The sequence below is a fragment of the Bactrocera oleae genome, chromosome 3 (genome assembly GCF_042242935.1).
Source record: "Bactrocera oleae isolate idBacOlea1 chromosome 3, idBacOlea1, whole genome shotgun sequence".
NCBI lineage: Eukaryota > Metazoa > Arthropoda > Insecta > Diptera > Tephritidae > Bactrocera > Bactrocera oleae.
Genome location: NC_091537.1, coordinates 23669017 through 23689792, shown reverse-complemented (window position 1 = coordinate 23689792; position 20776 = coordinate 23669017). Strand labels below are relative to the sequence as shown.

Genomic DNA, 20776 nt, shown 5'->3' with positions numbered 1-20776 from the left:
CAATAATACTAAAAGGATCGACCTTTTTTCCCTCTAATATATGATTTTTAAACTTCCTTACTTATTATATATATAAAAAATTCTGAAATCTAATAATATTAATAATGATACTTTATTTCTTAGTTATTTTTGAACTATTGTTGAAACGCATCTTTTAATTATTCAGCGTGGGTTCGTAAGTATTCGAAAACAATGAAATTCTTGGTCCCTAATTGTTATGTAACATTTTATTTAGGGTATGAAATGGCAATTAAGTTTGAAAATTGTTGTACCTGTCTAAATGTAAATTCCCTCGTTTGATATAAAATGACATTTTGACTAGATTTTTGAAATATTTGGTTTGTGCAAATCGGACAGGGTTGTGCAAGCCAAATGAAACTTTGTACAGTTTTCTACTCTCCTTTGCTCAACAACAAACACCTCTGTTACTGTTGTTTTTGTCTCCACTGTTAAGTGGGGCTGTTTCTCCTACGAGCGAAATGTAAATGTTGTCTTGCTCTCATATGGCACAGATGCGAGAGTGGGGAGTATGTATGTATTATAAACACATGTACCGTGAGCATACCAGCTGCTCCAATGTGTCTCATTTTCTGCCTCCGCTACCTTTCTACCTTCGTTATTGCGGTTGCTCTGCACGAGTTTGTTCGCATTTGACTTCACACTCATGTGAAACGCTCTTGTTAGTCTTTCTCCGTTTCGACATTTTACTTAGTCAACATATTGTTTGTGTTGGCTGCATGGTTTTTCATATTACCATGCGGGTTCCTATCAATGCGCGCCGATGTGTACCTCTACGTTGGTGCCGTCGGTTCGCTTTCGCTCTTCAGCCAAATGCAATGAGAAACTGGCGGCGGCGGCTTGTTGCAGCCGTTTGGGCGCCTAATCGAATATTTCGTGTAGAGGGACCTGCCTCAATGTTGCTAGATTATCTAGGGGCACTTTTAGGTTACCTTTGCGATACCTACGTCGTCTACAGTACAGTTGCTGTGTGCTTACAATAGCTGAAGAGGAGCACACTTCTGTTTCATATATGGTTTCGAGCGAGGCGTCGGCGAGCATACATGCCTTGTATTGTTTAGCTTGACCTTTGTTTGTTTGTATGCAATTGTTGCATTTCAGTTTCAGCGCACGGCTATGGTGTCTTTCTCCTAAGTGGTAACTGAGCGGGATCCTACAGCTATTTCAAACACATTCACACACGAACAAATGTAGTATTGGAGACTACACAGCTGAGAGCTCAACTTTTGCCTTCTTTAGTTTCTCGTATTTTGGTTTGAGAGCTCCAAACGCTAGTGCATGCTTTCTCCGCTTATGAAGCAGCTGTCGTATTTTTTGTTTTTCGAGGTTATTCTGTTTTGTGTTTGTTTCACTCACTTTCTCCAACACCGACAGATGTTTGTACGAGTATATGGAAACACTTTTTTGCGTACTCCACACATCTTTGGCTTCCCCAATTTTCAAGCGCTCGCGATAATCTCAATGGAAGAGAAGCATTTATGGACAGTGTGATGTGATTGTTTAAAAATGAAATTGTATGTACCTTTAAGATATATATCTTGAATACGATTACTGGTCACTATGTCAAACAGTCATGCTGACAATGCATACATATGTATATATATATAGTAGAGACCTGACCATTTTATTTTCGTAATGAAGTATAAAATATATTACGTATTACATAAAATTATAGTTTAGATTCCATAAAGCTTTTACCACTTTGGACTATTGGGCACTTTTTTTGAAGTTAAGCCTTATCTTGATTCAATAACTTACTTCTTACCTCTGAATGCTATGTGAAGAAAGCTGCTATCTTAGAAGTGATTTTTAAACCCTGAACAGGGTATATTAAATTGCTACAATATTTTTGAAACTCAAAAGGAAACGCCAGTGTCCCTATAAAGTATATATTATATATAAACGATCAGCTGATCTGAAGCGTACACAGACATGACAATGTTTTTGAAATATATTTTGACCTCTCTTTAATTTGATCTCTTGCGAATAACTCGCCCTCCAAAAAAGCAAAACAAAAATCAGTCTATATTAGGTAATCTTAAGATTATTTTCGCAAACAAATCACATTCCTGTTTTATTCGTACACATTATAGTAAGAGTAAATCTATATCATATACACAATTGGCCACCCAGCACAGTTTTACCACGTATGAACGTTTTAATTGATCTTTATTATCTTTGTCCTAACGTGTTTAAAAAGAGTATGCATAAAAAAAAATCTAACAACCGTCATATCCGAAAATAAAGCCTTATTCCTTTTGTAATTGTCTACTAACAATTATGAAATGGACTCACTGTGCCGCTGAGTTGCGTTCGTTCGCTAATTCGCAGCGCTTTAAATGTTTCACTCTAAAATGAGCTCCAATGCCCCGTCTTGCATTATGTCTATCTCCTATGTTTTGCTATCTATATATGTATGTACATAGGTATGTTAAAGCGTAAGAGACTATGTGTGTATGTTTATGTATTTGTAGCTCCGCTTGTGGAAGTTGAAGCACTTGATTATTTCATTTTTGTGGTGGCAACGATGTAGCGCTATGCTTCTATTTATTTCTGCGTGCTTGCTATTATAACCGCACCGATGACAATGACGCCATGACAGTCGCTTTCGTTTTAAAGCGTTGCGTTGCGTCGCGTGGCCGAGCGCTTCTTTGCGCGGCACGGCCGCAACGCTTACAATTTTACTTAGCGCGGTACACTGACGATGCAAACCAACAAATTTGGCTTGTAAAATGCAAACAAAATAATTAATGAACCCCTTTGTTAAATATAAATTATATATTGTACAATGAAGTCACGCGTGCTGCGCTGGTGGCGCGTTTAGGTGTGTCAGTCAATTATGTTGCCGTTACTTTTGACAGAGCCACAATGAGAAGTCACTCTATCATGCTTATAAATTTGGTGAAAATTCAGTGGCTACCTAATTTTCACACTTCAAACGCGTTGAAGCGTCTGTGGTGTCAGTGAACGCGCCAACTACTTTGCGCCTCCATTAAACTGTCGCGCGCTGCGTCACTAGTTCACTGATTCGTGCTGGATGTAATTAGCTATAAGCCACAACTTAGGTTGTGTATTTAACCAGCAAGCCACCAATCAGCCACCGAATGGTTCAACCAAATTACCAACCTGTCAACCAGCTAGTCAAACGAGCAACGGAGCTGCAACGGTAGTGTAGCCAACGAATTGCCAACGATTGTACCGACGATTGACAGCTGTCCGGGTTACGTCAGTCAAAATGACGCATCGTATTTTGGTAACAGGGCAACATATTGTTCCAGAAACCAAATGGTAATGCGACGACAAAGCGCCCCAGCGCCACAAGTAGAAGCGCGCTTTCGGACGCAGCGGTGGTCGCAAATGGTGGCGCACGGCACAACCATGGCTGCGTTAGTGCGTTTGTCGTTTGTCGACGGCGCGACGCCACCAAAATGAAATTCGCTTGTATGCTTGTGTAGTTGTGTAAAGAGTGGTGTTTCTAATTTTTCATTGTCGCCGCGTTGTAAAACAGAGAAAAAGCGGCGCCCGGCATTGGTGTGACGTGGGGCTACACCCCAAGTGTCGCAGTAATAGCTCCAATACACTCCGTTACAACTTCATCAGCTCCATGCAAGTTGTTGCTTTACGTTGCCATTGCAGTTATTTGTCTTGCTTTGGCATTCGCCCTCGGTGAAAAAAAATGTGTGACTGCATGTAGGCATATTTGTATATTTCAATGCAGTGGAAGCTATGTTCATTTATGTAAATATTAAAAGAGTGTATGTATGTATATATGTGTATGTGCATAGAGTTCGTTTTCTGTTGCGCCTTTGCTGCGGTCTGAAAAGAGCGCCCATATTTGCACCTTACTTCACTTCTGCAACAAAATGCAGCGATAGTCAAGAAGACGTACTTTTGCCAACGTTCGAAACTTAATGATTATTCTTCCGAAATATGATTTCAATTGAAAAAAAGGTATACCAGTTTTATAAAAAAAAAATCCATTAGCTATCGCATTTCGATTTTCGTTGACAAACTTTCGAGTATATTCTACATTTATCAAGCAAAATAAAGCCACACCTCAAAAATAAATACATACGGAGAGAGTCTTGATAAAGCCTCTAACAAATATCTTAGTTCAAAAATATATATAGTTATATTAGGGTGGTACTTAGAATGTCAAATGTACTATATATTTCTTTCTGGGATGCTTTCACAGAAACCATACCTGCAGTCGTCTGCTTGAAGCGGAGCCGCCTCCTAAGAACGTCAAGAGGTATTTTCTTAATTCTGTCGACGACATTGAACAGTACGCCGACCAGACTACGCACACAACAAACTTCAGAAACGCACTGACAGCCATTCATAGTGGAGCCATTAACACCTTCACTGGGAGGCAGAATGGCGTACTTGGAGTTAAACCACCACCCATTGCAGGCGAAGAGCTCGAACTGCCTCGAGAATGTAGAATAATCCTTGCGCAACTTCGCTCTGGATATTGTAGCAGGTTAAACTCCTACTTATCCATAACAGAGCCCGACATACCAAACATACTCTGTCCTGCGTGCAACGAGTACCCGCATATTTCTAACCACCTCTTTGCATGCCCACTCATTTAACACTCCTCTTTCTATGGTCCGACCTCGATGAAAACCTGAATCATACTACTTAATTGGGGATTAGGTAACCGCTACAAGAACAGCAACAACAACAACTGGTAACACCACGGTATGTCACATGATGACCGAGTTCACATTTCACTTTGGAGATTAGATTTCAACAACGATTATTTTCTATGTAAGCATTTGATTGATTTTTTTAACTTCCCGCTAAGAAAATGGAAAATTTTCTAAAAATCGGGAAGATATTGGTTTCACTCCATTTTGCAAAAATCGAGTTCTCAACAGATCTCGACGTTCTGAGGGTCGAGGAAGCTTCCCCGAACATTTCTACGATGATGTCCGTATGTCTGTATGTATGTGTGTGTGTGTGGATGTATGTGACCCTCTTATAACTATTAAACTGCTCAACCGATTTGAATAAACTAAACGGCATTCCAAAGGGTTTCATTGCACTTGAATTTCGTGTAAGTTTGCACCCAATCGGACCAGTAGATTTCGAGAAATCTCAAAAATAAAAATTTTGAAAAATCGTTTTTTTCGAATTTTTTCCAAACGACTTGACCGATCGACACCAAAAACTAATCAGTTCTAAACCTTGAAGAAACACATCGTTTGCCGCAAACCGGGTCGAAATCGGTTGATTTACTTGCTAGATATCGAAAACGAAAAATTTCGAAGAGCTCAAAAGCAGGGATGGCCCTTGAGGCCAACCGTTTTCCAAATTTTTTTTAAATGTGTAGCTTATTCTCAGGCCTTTGACAGCTTCAGCTGCGTCTCGGACCCTCGTGAAAATTTAGCGATCGTATTTCTATTTCAAGACATTTCCACTATAATTCTAATATGAATAACCATACTTTTCAGTGTGAAAAAAATTCCCACCAATGCTTGACTTACCCGAACTTTGAACAAAATTCCATTAATTCTATAATTGCAGTTCCAGCATGAAGACCAAGAACCACTCAAGCACCCGCAGTTCGTGCCTCCTCACACCTCTTTCCAGATAAACCAGCCTTTCGTATATTTCTACATATGTGTTTACTTCCATGCAGAAACGTATACTTATGCTCGTTTTCATTCCCTCATTCCATTCCTTTATGCGGCCTTCATGCACTTTTGGGTTGCTCCCCTGCGTCAACAGCCATTGCTTCCCCTGCGCCACAGCGCAACCACAAACGCTAGCAGCAACCGACACTTGGCTGTTGGCTGGAGTTCTCACTTCACTTTGCTCTCTGTTTACCGCCATCTTTCACATTGTTTGCGCATACAATTTTAGGATTTTTTCTGTTTCGCTTCGAAAGCATTTTTTTCAATATGTTTTTGTTGGTCTTCCACTCCACCGACATTCATTCATTCATGCCATTGCATTCGCTGACGGCACATTGTTATTGTATTTCTCCACACGGACGACGTTTAGGTCCCGGCCCCTTTAGTTGTGATTGACGCTTGTGGCTTGCTTTGCTTGCGATGCCGGCTGATTGCCTATTGAAAATACCAGTTGGGGATTTCCCATGTGACCGGTATACGCCCACGCGGCCTTAGTGGGGAACGAGCTTAACAACATCGGGATCCAAGTAGGAGATGTTATGGCTTTGTATGCTTCGCCGGTACAAGCATTTCGCTTCCAATTGGGAAACTGTGCCGCTACCCCGGTAAACAAAGCTTACAAGAGGGAGTACCAACAAAACGTAGTCATGTGGTTGGCTGGGTAGCTGACTCATACAGATGCTAATATGTTTCCCTTTAGGTTGAATTACACAATTGTGTGTCGGCTAACAGAAGCTGGGGCGGACGACTTATGATGTCTGCTTGATTTCGCATTTCGCCTTTTTGCATTGTTGGTCGTGTAGTTCTTCCAAGATGCACTACGGTAAATCTTCAGATTCAACAGTATGCAGCTTATTTGCTTTCGGTATGTTAGTGCATTTTGTGCTTTCTCTGGAAGCACATGTCGCAGATTCGGCAGCAAAAGTGATGCTTTCTATAAATATCGGCAGACATTTCAAACGCTTGTTATCTTCACAGATGGAGCGTGATTTTTTGTGTACAGCTTTACTCAATGGCGCTCAAATGGCACTAGGAGAGCAGCACTGGTAGGCAGAGTTGGACGAGGGCTACACCTAGTCGTAGTGCTGCCTATCGTAGTATTCATGCGAGCACCAACTTTTCGCTGTTCGTTTGTAAATTTGTGAATTTAAGGGAAATGGCAGTTCGCTGACGGAAATTGCTTTGTGCTAACGGATATGAGCTCAATTGGGCAAATGGCTAGACAAAAGATTGATTTATTATTTCTAGGTAATGTTGCAACTAATTATAAATTTATTACGAATAAATATCAAATAGGAGGTTAATAAATGTAAGTAAATTAATTCGGTGTTTATGACGATGAAAGTAATTTCTATTGCAGACTGAAATGGATACTTGTCCACAAGAAATTAGCTAAAGTCGATGAAGATATTGGTTTTTCTATTTATTCCATTTTCACTTAAAAACATTTTTGAGCGTAGCAGTGACCCGATTCCGCCCATTAACAATATCAACTTAATATTGAAGTTATCGCTTGCAAAGACGATCAGACAAATAGTCACCAGGTTACGTTAGGTTATGACATGAATCATAACAGAGATTTCACACGGACAGCTTAGAATGCCGGTCTGTGGTGCTACTTAAAACTTATATATAATAGATCATAAGACCGTCATAAATCCACGAAGCGCTTTGAGCCTATCACAAATTGGTTGAGACGGTTAATGTCAGTTTTCGCTATAGCTTCTGGTTCGCTGAAGGTAAGAATGCCAAAATGTTTCAACCTCAGTCTTGCAAAGGCTGAACAATGGGGAAGAAAGTGCCTGTATGTATTGACAACTTGGGTCCGCCAAAATTTTTAGAATTACCTCATGAACGGCTATTGGACAATGTCTTGTAAGAACCCCGACGATTGTGGCAAGACGAACTTTGCTAAAGCAAATCTCCTATGTTCTACATTAGGCCTAAAGAATCTTGCAGTCGCACAGGAGCGAGTCGTCGATCAACGCTTGCTAAGCGTACACGAGATCCATTGGCCCAATGCTAGAACGCAAGATGCCAAAAGAGATAAGCACGAATTCAACTCGTCTCGTGATCTAATAAATTATTTTAAATGTTCAATAGGCCCTCATTCCCCAATTGTCACGATTCCAGGCTCTGAGCGTGGTGGCAAAATTTGTAGCAAACCGGTTAGCCTGCTACAATAAAAAAGTATAAGTTTCTATTTAGTTAATTTCTACAAAATTATACCTACTTGAAATTAATAATTTCTTTGACCAAACATTTTAAAGTGAAGCTTACAGGTAGGGTCTTTACGTTATAGTTAGGAATCCTTTAATATGACAAATTTTTCGGTCTAACGAATATTTTTAATCCTGCATCGAAGCATTACAACTGTAACGATTTATCTAGCTGCTTACATTATTACTTAAAAATTACACAATATTTTTTTTTTGTATAATACTTATCGTTCAGGAATGAGTAACCGCTGTCTCTATTTTTATAAGCTATATTAAATTTGCTACAAAGTTCGTAACATCCAGAAGGAAGCGTCAGAAACCCTACAAAATATATATGGTATATAAATGAACAGCTGAGCTGAATCGATTTAGCCATGCCCATCTCTATCTGTCTGTATATACGCAGATTTTTCCCTCAGTTTTTAGATATCGATATCGATTTTTGATCGCGTCCTTTTCGTTCTAAGAAGCTGCTCATTTGTCGAAACCTCCGATATCGGACCACTATAGCGTATCGCTGCCATACGAACTGACCGATGAACAACAAGATAAAGATTTTTTATTTTATTTGTGAAATTTATTATAACTTCGGTGCCGCCAAAGGATAACCTTTTTGATAGATATTCTAATGTAAAAAGAGAAGAACTTTAGCTCATAATAATCTCTCCAATGTTTTATCTTCACGTATGATAAAGAACAAATTGTTATCAAATGCAGGAAATCGCATGATTATACTTACCTTTTTGGACCTTTTATTAGCACACACTCGAGGTAAGTGAGATATGAAAATAGGCGTTGTAGTTCGGATACATATACGTTTATGGCATACCCTAAAAGAAACTGCTGATGGGTTCACCAATACACTCACATTCTTTATGTCAGTCGTGACGTACAGTTTGCCTTTTAACTGACCCCCACTCTTTTTGCTAAAAAGAGATACCTACGACTTATAATGCTTACTATAAATTTACATATGTTACAATGAAATAGTAAGTTACAATGAAATAAGAAGTTAGTACTGTCACTACTGACAGTGAAATGAACAGTCAAATGACTGTCAATGTTTACTGTTTTTCAAACAGCAAATTTTGTGTACGCCACAAAAAGACAGCATACGTTTCCATAGGAGTTTAGAGAAGTTGTGGAATACCTAGCTGTCATTCCTTGCCGTAAGCCAAAAGTGTTGTATGCTTCTGTGCAATAACTTTTTTGAGTTTTGTGTTAAAAATATAAATTTTTATGAAAGAGAGGCTTTTTCAAATATAATAAACGTAAGTTAAATATGCTTAAAAAAATATATATCATTAATAAATTTTCATTTTTACTTAGACATTTTTAAATTCTGAAATAATTATGAATTGAAGAAAGTCTCACGCAGAGACATTGAGTGGAGACAGAAATTCATTATTTAATTTTATATTTTGTTGAATTCCTTTCTATATTTATGTATATTATTATAACCAATTTTAATTAAAAGTTTTAAATGTATTAAAGAAATAAAAATTATATAATATACTGCGGAAAAGAATTTTTTACTTATGATAGATGTGCAGCTATGATAGCTTTTTAGTCATAACTGACATGTTTCAGCTCTGATGGATTTATGATCAGCAATGACTTAGGAAAAGGCTTGAGAGTGAGCAGTATAAATATATAGTGAATCAATTCCGAATATTCGTGTGTTAAAAGAAGATGCAAAATCACACACCTGCGTTTGTTTACATCAGTTTTTGCACAAGGCTCTTAAGAAAATGTTAGAAACTTTGTTCAGCGCGCTGAAAAATTTTTTTCAGCTGTGGCTGAATATATTCATATTACCGGTCAGATGTCTGTCACTGTTCTTGTAGGGTACATAACTATAAATGACTATACAATTTTTCGCAGATAACTTTGAAATGAGACCGAGGGATTTTCATGTTAAGTGAATATTTGTTGTAGTTCACTTGAATGTTAAAATTTATCAGCGATTAAACACAGAGCACGGGATTAGTCAAAAAGTGATGAAGGTCAAAATATCCAAATAAAATAATTTGTGTTAAGAAATTCATGTTATTATGTTAATATTTCATGCTATTCGAATAACAGTAAATCGTTGTCAAATGACTAATTTTTTGTTGCATTCAAAATTGATTCGTTGAGATAGATATAAAATTATATATATGTATGTATATAGAAATGATCAAGATGATGAGATGAATTAAAATCTAGATGAATGTCTGTAAATCCGTTCGTCCGTCTATCTGTGAGAGTAATAACTTAAGTAAATATGGTGATAACTTGATGAAACTTGGACACATATTTATTGGCATTATGAGAACGTTGGTATTGCTGATAGAAACGGATCATTGCTACGCTAGATCAGAACAAATGTTTTTGTTATCTCCCCCGACGGGTTAGTATGGATAAAATCTCTCTTGTTAAAAACTACTAAAAGTGTGAAAACTCAATAAATAAATGCATCAGAGACATTAAATGAGATGATATGAGAAGGCCGATAATAGAAGCCGTTGTCAAAATTTTAACCGAATTAGGTACATAATATTATATTATTATAATAAAATTTTAAATATATAATCAATATTTCCCTTAGCCCCATATACCTAATACAAGATTTTCAAACTTCCGATTGGCTTTATACCGTAAATATCGGTCTATCTTAGCAAAAGTAACTAAACGTTTAATATTGGATATAGTTTAATGCCAAAAATATGTGAAAATATGCATATAAATATATATGATTTTCATTATTTTAACAATGTGTGAGTTATTTATTTATAAAAGTGTCTAACAATATATCCTCAAGAATTCCTGGGCAATGTTAAAGTTAAAACAACCAGCTAAGGCCATTTCTCTGCCCCCAATATACCCTGTATAGTGATTTCCAACTTTCCAGATTACTTCAAAGCGTTTAGGTTAGTCAAAATATGTGCTATTTTCTTGAATTTAAATAAGTGCTGAATATGAATGGAGTTGGTCTAGACCTCATATCCTTAATATAATAATTCCGATTCTCTGGTTAAAGTTTTCCACATCATCTCAATATATCAAAGTTGGCCAATTCGGCTGAGAATTACCCCGGCTCCCATATAATTTATATAATGATTTTATTGTGGTATATTATTCTACCAAACCTTATGCCGAATACAAAGGGTTATATATTTGTAATATTGTACAAGTTTATAATATAATATAAAAATATGTGCTCTAGTATTCCTGAGCAATGTCAAATCTTAGTGCAATCAGCCCAGAACTTATAGAATGAATGTTGAATTCTTTCGCGATATTCTTTGATTTAAATTTTTGAAAAACCTAAAGGTTTTTGCCCGTCTTTTGACGAGTTTGAGTGACATGTGGCATCAATTAACGGAAATAAATGTATCTATGAAAAAATCATAGAGTTGTTTTAAAGAGAGCAAGCTGTTGTTCCTTTATAAAAAAAAAATGTTTATACGCCATGCAAGTTTAATAAATGCCCTACTGTTAAAAGTTTTGTGACTGCAGAAAGCTGGTTTAACAGTTAATATGCAGAAAAAGCTAAAAGCGTTGCCAGCATTAAAAAATTAAAATGCATTACAATTGCGGGAAAGCTTTTGTGTATTGGTATGAAGAAATACAACTGATTACTCTACACTTAAAAGCACACAATTAAGTGGAGTTTAATTCAATATTGAATTTAACATGAGTTTATTGAGGGCACTTATGCAAATCTTTAAAAATGCGCCGAAATTTTATATAAACGAACAAAAATCGATCAAAAATATGATAAAGCTCTAATCTATTATAATATATATGATAAATATTATTTTATTTAAATGTCATCACGTGCCCCAAAAATAATTTTCTTTCCATCCGTTTCATTTCCATTTCGTTATTTTAACATTGAATTTGATACATCATACGAACTAAAAGTTATTTACAGTTATACTTGTGTGCCTTATTCCTTAACTGATAAATTGTATATTTTAATGACGTAATATACTTTTAACTTGCTCATTTCTAACACTGACGTTTGCCTATCAAACAAATTGATGAACCGATTGTCAAGAGTAATAAAAAGCACACGATTAAAAAAAGCATAATTATTTTCAAACCACAATACATATGTATAAACAATTTACTCTTGCAAAAAATTAACACACGTAGTGACATGTTATCTGAAGTGGCTAATAAGCACCATCCCCTCCCTCATGCAATTATTTTCGTGAAATCTCAGGCGTATTTATTATAAACTTGCTGACATTTTCGCGTACTAATTTAGTAGAACACTGGACGTGTGACGGCAAAGTTAGCTGAGAACACAGTTGAATTGAAAAATATAAATTTTGAGCAAATAAATACAAATTGGTGAGTACGAAAGTGTTAAAGCAAGAGACTACAGTGTGGCAGTGCTTCCCCTTTAGCTTACTGAAACAATTTCGCATAAAATTGGAGAAAAATAATTTACACACTAATTAGCAGCGATTTCGTCAATTATTTTTTGAAAGTTATCATTTTATTACAAAATTCTAGCAAAACTAGAAAGAATGTTAACTTCCGTTGCATCAAAGTGAAATAGTCTTAGCAAAAGATGATTTTAATGAATCAGTTTATATCGCAGCTATATGCTATAGTGACTCGATCCAAAAAATGTATACCGAGATAGTAGATAGCCAAATTTCTTTAAGATATTTCATCAAATCAAAAAGTTTTCCATATAAGCACTTGACTCTGAGCGTTCAGATTGTATGACAGCTTTATGGTCAGTAGTAGTATTGGTTGTTGTCCGATATCGACGGTTCCGACAAATGAGCAGCTTCTTGGGGAGAATCGAATCGAAGAATATCTCAAAAATTGATTGACTAGTTCGCGTATGTATTGGAAATATAGAGTCATATTTTGAAATTCTGCTAAATGATCTTCTGCCTCTAAGCTCATTATTAATACAAATAATTCACACGACATATAAATTGAAAACAGACTTCACTTTTTTTTATACTTTTAAGACATTCGGATGTAAACAGCAAATTGATTTACTATCGTGCATTAACTTAATAAAGAGCGAAGTGTTAAAAGTTCGATAAGAAAGTGTGCTCATGGAGAAGTGAAAACTTTTCAAGTGATCAAATGCTCACATACTCGCAGTTTCACACGCGTTCACGGCGAGTTATCAGCTAAAGCTGTTAGTTTTCAAACGAACCTTAACAGAGAGCAATGTTTGCCAGGCAGCAGAGCCGCTTACTGGGCGCTAAAATTATGCGCTGTGTCTCCCACCGCCGTAGCACAACAATAACGAAAGAGCAAAGAGCCATTTGTAAGTGAGTGATGTACGGACTTACATTTTTGAAAGCCGGTTTTACAAGCTAATGTTTTTAAGTTTTACAAACTGGATTTAGTTCGCAACTAGAAGCAGGAACACAAAGAACATATGTGTTTTGCTAGCGCTAAGAATCCTCGAAAAACTTTTTTTCTTTTTTAAAATTTAATCAACTCTGAATTTTACAAACGCAAAATGCGTATACGACATTTATCTATTTTTAAACTTTCTTTGCTCATCGCACTGCTCGTCGCCTCCATCTTCACAACAAAAACAACGGCTGACAACTCAAACTCTAAAAACGTAGGCAAAATGTCCGGCGAAGATGAAAAATTCCGAATTCTTGTTACACACCCGCAAGTACCACAAGAGGCAATCGAATTGTTGTCGCGCGACTGTGAGGTAATCGTCTGTCAGAACTTACCACCAAATCGTTCGGAAATTTTGGAGAAAGCCAAGGGTGTGCACGCCTACCTTTGGGCCGGACATGAGAAGCTCAACGCAGAGGCATTGGATGCTGCCGGTCCACAACTGAAAGCTATATCCACCATGTCTGCTGGCATTGACTTTGTGGATGTGCCAGAGGTTAAGCGACGCAATATACCGCTTGGCCACACCCCAGTTGTGCTTAATGAGGCCGTTGCTGATGTAGCTGTTGGCTTGTTGTTGGCAGCAGCGCGTCGTTTCCAAGAAGGACGTCAAAAGATCGAGACGTAAGTGTGGTTATAAACATGTTTGCCTAATTTATTTGTATGCTTATTCTACAAATATATTACAGCAACAATTGGGAGAAATTCACTCTAAACTGGATGTTGGGTCAGGATGTGCGCGACTCGGTAGTGGGTTTCTATGGTTTTGGTGGTATCGCACAGGCGATCGCCAAACGTTTGTCCGGTTTCGACATTGATAGTGTTCTGTATACCACACGTCGACGCGTGTCTGAGGAAATCGAAAAGGAGTACAATGCCAAAAAAGTAGATTTCGACACCATGCTTGCTCAAAGTGATTTCGTTATCATTGCTGCACCCTTGACTAAAGAGACCGCTGGTGTTTTTAATGCCACTGCTTTTGCTAAAATGAAGAAAACCGCCGTGCTGGTGAATATTGCACGTGGGGGTAAGATGGTATGATGTAGTGCTCAAACGTTCGTGTGCTAATTAAATGAAATATTCTTAGGCCTTGTAAATCAGCAAGATTTGTATGAGGCCTTGAAAACAAATCAGATATTCTCTGCCGGCCTGGATGTAATGACACCAGAACCACTCCCATCGAATGATCCTCTCCTGAGTCTGCCAAATGTTGGTAAGTAAAGACATTATTATAATGAATTTCTATAAGTGTCTATGTGTCTGAAATTCGTCATTTCTAATACAAAAACATGCAGTATAGCGGTAAATACCATTTTTAAGATCGGAACGTACAAACCTGAAGTCGTCGATAAGAACTACCATATTTACCTGTAATTTTGTTTGTTGACAGATAACATCAAATTGTTTTGGGCAGACAAACTTATTTTATTTTGCTTCGTCACAATCTTATCAATTGCTTTCGAATTTTCGGTTCACATGTGTTCTCACTTGGTCTCATAGTTGCACTCGCTTTGATGTATACAATTTTTGATGATTTTGATCGAACAAGGTCAAAATGTTAACAAACATGCTCTTAACATTCCTTTCCCTTGTTTCGGCTTTAATTTCTTAATGATTGTAATCGAGTTATTGTTTTAAAACTATTTTTACTTAAATAAGACAAGTATATAATACATAAATATTCTATATGTATGCAATTTTATGCATATTTATGTATGTATTATAGCTCTTATGTGTAGTTATTCGGTAGTCGGGTTTGTCTAATTATTTAACTTTCATCTCTTTTTTCAGTGCTCCTCCCGCATTTGGGTTCCGCCACCCGCCGCACCCGCACCGATATGGGTACAATAGCAGCGCATAATGTTTTGCGCGGACTCGCTGGGGAACCAATGTTCTCACCTGCATACTAATTTCATAACAGATCGCTTGCTTGGTTAAAACTCATAATTCCAAATTTATATTAATCAACTAATTGCAATAAAAGTAAACAAGAGAAGAAGAAGTTTTAATATGATAAGAATAAAAAAAATAATATTAGATAAATAACTATATTCTTTCGGTTTGATAGAAGATCGTTTTTTGAAGATACATCGCTACAATCTCCGAACAAATTGTTCAAATCGAACAACTATATCATATACCTGTCATACAAACTGATCCATCAAAATCTAGATATCTTCACGAAATTTGGCAGTAAGACGCGCTTCTAAAACCGGGTGAAACCAAAATGCGAAACACTACCAACAACAACTCATTAAATGGAAGCAAGGGATTGCCGAAAAACGCCCGGGATTTGCGACTAGGCAATAAGTTGAAAGACCGGATAAACACTATTTGGAAGACAGCGGCTGGGAAGTTTTGCCCCAGAAGTTATCTTATCACTTAATTTTGTTAAGATATCTTACATTTTGAGCTATATATACGGTATAAAACCAACCGGAACTTTAAAATTTTTTTATAATTCTTATCAGTTTTCTTACATAAGGTAACGGTAGCTAGGGAAATCATTTTGCTGATGTTTGAAAATCCTTGTATTAGCTATATGGCGACAAAGATAGATATTGTCGTGATTTCAGTAATTTTAGGCTAGATCACTTTTATTAGAAATGTATTATTTTTAACTTACATTAAGATATTAACCGATATATGCGGTATAATGTCATTCGAAAGTTTGAAAATATTTATATTAGATATAAAGGAGTTAAGGAAAGTATTGACCCGATTTTACGCGTTTTGAGCACAAAATTCTCCCTGAATTTCAATACCAGAACACCGATATGTTCGGTAAAAAATCAACCATATGCACAGGGATCCTAATATTTGTTATATGGGCCCTTGAAAAGCTATAGCCATATTGGTCACAACGACCGCCAGAATAACGAAAATGATTTAGGCATAACACTCTGTTATTTCAAAGAGATATCTCACATGTTAACCGGTATACACGGAAACAAGCCAACTGGAAATTTGAAAATCTGTGTGTCAGGTATGTGGAAGCTAATGTAAGTATTGACCCGATTTTACCCTATTTTAAACTCAAGGGTAAACAAACGGGTGATCCAAGTAGAGGTGCATTTTTCAATAGCCTTTTTTTGACAGATTACGTATGAGTCGTGTCCAGCTGTCATATTATTTTTGTTCAGTATTGTTTGGCATTTTATCATGCCTTACGCCTGAACAACGTTTACAAATCGTTCAACTTTATTACGAAAATTCATGTTTGAAAAGAATATGTTTCGTGCGCTTCGCTGAACTAATGGTGAACATAATCGGCCTACTGAGCGTACTATTTGCAACACCACCACCCATCTTGCGACTTAGCATTATTGGATAAATTCGACCGAATAGACTACATCCAGCACGCAGTTTAGAAAATATATTATAATTTCATGTTTTGTGAAGGTCGATTGACCACCAAGATCGTGCGATATCACATCGTTAGACTTTTTTCTGTGAAGATATGTAAAGTATGAAGTCTATGCGCACAATCCTGCTTCGATTCAGGCCTTGAAGCAAAATATCACGCGTGTCATTTGATAGTTACCAGTCGAAATGCTCGAACGAGCCATTACAAATTGGACTCAACGGATGGACCATATGAGACTTAGCCGCGACCAACATTTGAAAGAGATAAACTTCAAAAAAAAAATGCCAAAGAATGTTCTTTCGAATGAGAATAAATTTCCCATTAAATTTGAATTTTCTGTGATTTTTTCTTCAAATAAGGAGGGAAATGGAGCACCCTATATTGTAAGAAAAAGGTTCTCTCTCAGTTTTAATGATGTGCCTCAAAGTTTTACCCAGATTTTCAGTTGTAGGCCCTGAAGTTCGGTATCCGGGGACTTAAAAAGCTAGGGTCCGTTTACAGCTATTTTTGGATGTGAGACGGCATAAATTAGAGGCACTATTTGCTCAAAGTTTAATTTCTATTACTTTATTGGTGTTTTTATGTATATTTTATAGGAATTTAAAAGTTTTATATATGGTATTATGCGCGGTTGTTGTACGATGTCGCCTATTTTCACAACGTAACATACGAATTATAAAATAATGTCACGCAGTAAATATCGTTGAAATTAGTCGATTATTTCCTGAGGTATAAAATATCCCCTTAAGGTGGGCGGCGCCATTTGTCCAATTACCAACTTCTATGAAACCCTTACTCTAATTTAACCCATTTTCACAGTAAATAAAGAACCATGTTGGAGGTATCTAAGGAAAAAATTGAAAGTCTTGTTATTATATATATATATATACATATGTTTCTGCAACTTATAATGTAATACATACCATATATAAATATATATAAGGATATATAACACTCAATAGATAGCTAATAACTTAAAGCCTTAAATATTTATCACCTTTCTATGGCCGCCACTGTAGCAAATATTTGTATGTAAAAGTATGTATGTGTTTGAATTGACTAAATTAGAATATACCAATGTAAAAGCTTAGCGCTGTTGAGTGAATCTAGTGTCGTCTGAACTATCTCCTAAGGTAGATATATACAGGTTCAAAAAACTTTTTTATAAAAATGGCCAGCACAACGCGACGTCTTCACAAAGTTCTCGTCTCCCATCCGGAGGTACCCAAAGTAGCCTTGGAGCTTCTCCAACAGCGTGGATGTGAAACAATAGTGTGCGAAAGTGTACCGCCGTCGCGTGCCGAAATAATACGCAAATTACCCGGAGTGGATGCCGTTTACTGGGCCCACTACCAACCGCTCAATGCCGAGATACTTGACGCCGCCGGCAAGCAATTGAAAGCGGTTTCAACCATGTCGTCGGGCATTGATTACGTCGATGTAGCGGAATTTAAGCGCCGTCAAATGCCTTTGGGTCACACTCCAGGCATAGTTAAAAACTCAGTTGCAGATTTGGCAGTTGGATTGATGATATCTGCCGGCAGGCTTTTCCAAGCTGGACGGCGAGAGATTGAGAAGTGTGTATACAAATATTTGCGAAGTTGTAATTTTGATAAATATTTATGTTTCTCAAGCCACCAGCTGATTTAACAGCACTGATAATACTTAGCAGGGAGCGAAGCTTTCAAAGCTTATTCAACTAATGCTGGCATTGCCAACTCAAATTGATTATTCATTTAAGAAATGTTACATCAGTAAAATTTATTTTCTCTTTCAAGTTCTCTTTGGCGCACGGAGCGCATAAACTGGCTGATGGGCCAGGAGGTGCGCGGCTCTGTGGTGGGCTTCTTCGGCTTTGGCGGTATAGGTCAAGCCATTGCGAAGCGTTTGCAGGGTTGGGAGGCAGCGAAAATCCTATACCATACACGTTCGACGCACGAAAATCCATTTGACGCCATTCATGTGCCTTTCGAGCAACTACTGCGTGAAAGTGATTTTATTGTTGTCACTTGCCCATTGACGGTGGAGACGCGTGGTAAATTCAATGCAGACGCTTTTAAACAAATGAAGCCGAATTGTGTATTCGTGAATGTGGGCAGAGGAGGTGAGTTTAAGGCATATTAAACCTACATTTGTAACCCTATTTATTATTTATAAATATTACATTCGAAATTTAGGCATTGTTGTTCAATCAGCTCTTGTTGACGCTTTGAAAAGTGGTGAAATTGCTGCGGCAGGCTTGGATGTAATGACACCAGAACCACTTCCTGCGGATGATCCCCTTATGAAGCTGCCAAATTGTGGTAAGACTATTAAGATTTTTAAATGAAATCGTTATGCATAAAATTTAAAGCGTTCAAGTAAGAAATCTAGAATCTAGAGCCATCCTAAATACTTTGTAAAAGTCTTTAATACAGTCTCCATTAGCCTAATTATTTATTTAAATATTTTCCATATATTTACAGTTGTCATTCCTCATTTGGGTACCCAAACAATGCAGACGACCTCCGAAATGGCCCTGACAGCTGCCAATAATATACTAAATGCACTGGAGGGTAAACCGATGGTTTGTCCCGCGTACTAAATGCACTTAAATGTAATTATGTTTATATGTATATACATATTCGCATTTATTGTTGTTTTATATTTCAAATACAAATTTAAGAAAATAATGCCAAAAATTCGAAATGGTAAAACATTTTTCTATAGAGCATCATTCCGGAAATGTCTCCCAAAACATGAAATAATCTGCTCACCGAAATGTTCTTTCAATAAATTCATTGATTGATGCGGGAAGTGGAGCCGTCTTGTTGAAACCAAATGTCGCCGAGGTCCTCATTGACAATTACGTTCTCACCGGCATCATTTTTGAATATTTCGTAAATATGACCGATGAATCTACCGGTCCATAAACCTCACCCAACCGTTGTTTTTTCTGAATGAAATAGCAGCTCTTGAATCTCTTCAGGTTGCTTTTCGTCCCAAATGCGGCAATTTTGCTTGTTTAAATACCCCTTGAGTCAGAAATGGTCCTCATCGCCTCATAGATCGAAGCAATGTCATTTGGGAAGGTCCAGTGGCTTCAGTTCTTGCACAGACTGTATTTTGCACGCTTTCAATTTAGGATCTCGGAGTAAAATGCGCCAAGTCGTTCCATACGTCAATATGGTCTTCGTGTACACTCTCAGCTATGACCGGTATATTTTCTAAACAGCGTGCAGGATGTAGTGTATTCGGTCGAATATTATCCAATTATCAATGCTGGATCTCAAGATGGGCGGTGGTGTTGCAAATAGTACACTTAGTATGCCAATTATGTTGACCCTAAGTTGAGCAAAGCGCACGGAACACATTCTTTACAGAACGTGAATTTTCGTAATAAAGTTGAACGATTTGTAAACGTTGTTCAGCCGTGAGTATTTTCATGATGAAATGCCAAACAAAACTGAACAAAAATAATATGACAGCTTGGCACGACCCTCGCGCCATCTGTCAAAATAAAGGCTATTGAAAAAAGAACCTCTACTTGGATCACCCGCTATTATAATAAACTTCAAGTAGAAGTTATGTCCTTTCGTGACTGTAAAATCGGAGACCAAGCAATAGATGTGAAAAAGTAGAAGATCTTTTATAGTATATCATTAAATATAAAAAACAACCAAACAAGGTAACTTTGGCTGCACCAAAGCTATAACCCTTAACAGGTGCATTTCGTATACCATTAAAGGTAACACAAGATTTTTACTTTGCTTCAGGTCAGTAAGTTTGTTTGGGAGCTGTCCTGGGAACGCTTTCGCATTAGTTCAGGGTAAAGCTTCGAAGATAGACCTATTCCAGGTTAATTTCTAATTTCCTCGCGTCTAGGTTTGCCTTCAATTGTATAGCCAGCTTCAAGCTAATTTGCACTCATGTTTCATTAAAGTTCATACGTTAAAGTAGATGCAAAATCTATAGAAATAAAGAAAACGGTCAACAACAAACAAAAGAATTTAATGAGAACTGTCATATCCTTGAACAGTTGAAGAAAACGTTTACACAAACACTCTAATGGTGATTTTTATATAATTAATAAGCAAGTTACCTTTGCTAGATGCTAACCTCTTAACGAAGTTTTTTGTCGAGTATAAATATGTGAACAGAAATGACAC

At 37.1% G+C, this 20776-nt stretch overlaps 2 protein-coding genes and 1 long non-coding RNA gene across 5 annotated transcripts; 2 read left to right on the top strand and 1 right to left on the bottom strand.

Moving 5' to 3' along the window:
- The first annotated feature begins 12067 nt into the window (after positions 1–12067).
- LOC106620984 (glyoxylate reductase/hydroxypyruvate reductase) lies at positions 12068–15716 on the top strand. 3 transcript variants are annotated; one of them, XM_036367006.2, is made up of 6 exons: positions 12150–12223; positions 12862–13169; positions 13480–13885; positions 13951–14288; positions 14349–14474; positions 15053–15716. In XM_036367006.2, exons 2-6 carry the CDS (start codon positions 13070–13072, stop codon positions 15169–15171), a joined length of 1089 nt encoding a protein of 362 aa, XP_036222899.2. In that variant the 5' UTR covers positions 12150–12223; positions 12862–13069; the 3' UTR covers positions 15172–15716. The 3 variants fall into 3 exon arrangements, with proteins under 3 accessions (XP_014095138.1, XP_036222899.2, XP_069962375.1); XM_014239663.3 differs by lacking the exon at positions 12862–13169 and having other exon boundaries at positions 12068–12223; XM_070106274.1 differs by lacking the exons at positions 12150–12223; positions 12862–13169 and having other exon boundaries at positions 13246–13885.
- Positions 15717–17168: 1452 nt separating this feature from the next.
- LOC106620988 (uncharacterized) lies at positions 17169–17761 on the bottom strand. The gene is made up of 2 exons (XR_001330876.3): positions 17626–17761; positions 17169–17473 (listed from the first exon to the last, which is right to left on the bottom strand). It is a non-coding gene; the product is annotated as an uncharacterized lncRNA (long non-coding RNA).
- On the top strand, positions 17713–19316 carry LOC106620987 (glyoxylate reductase/hydroxypyruvate reductase). Its single transcript, XM_014239668.3, has 4 exons — positions 17713–18205; positions 18407–18732; positions 18806–18931; positions 19094–19316. Exons 1-4 carry the CDS (start codon positions 17799–17801, stop codon positions 19210–19212), a joined length of 978 nt encoding a protein of 325 aa, XP_014095143.1. The 5' UTR covers positions 17713–17798; the 3' UTR covers positions 19213–19316.
- The last annotated feature ends 1460 nt before the right edge of the window (positions 19317–20776 follow it).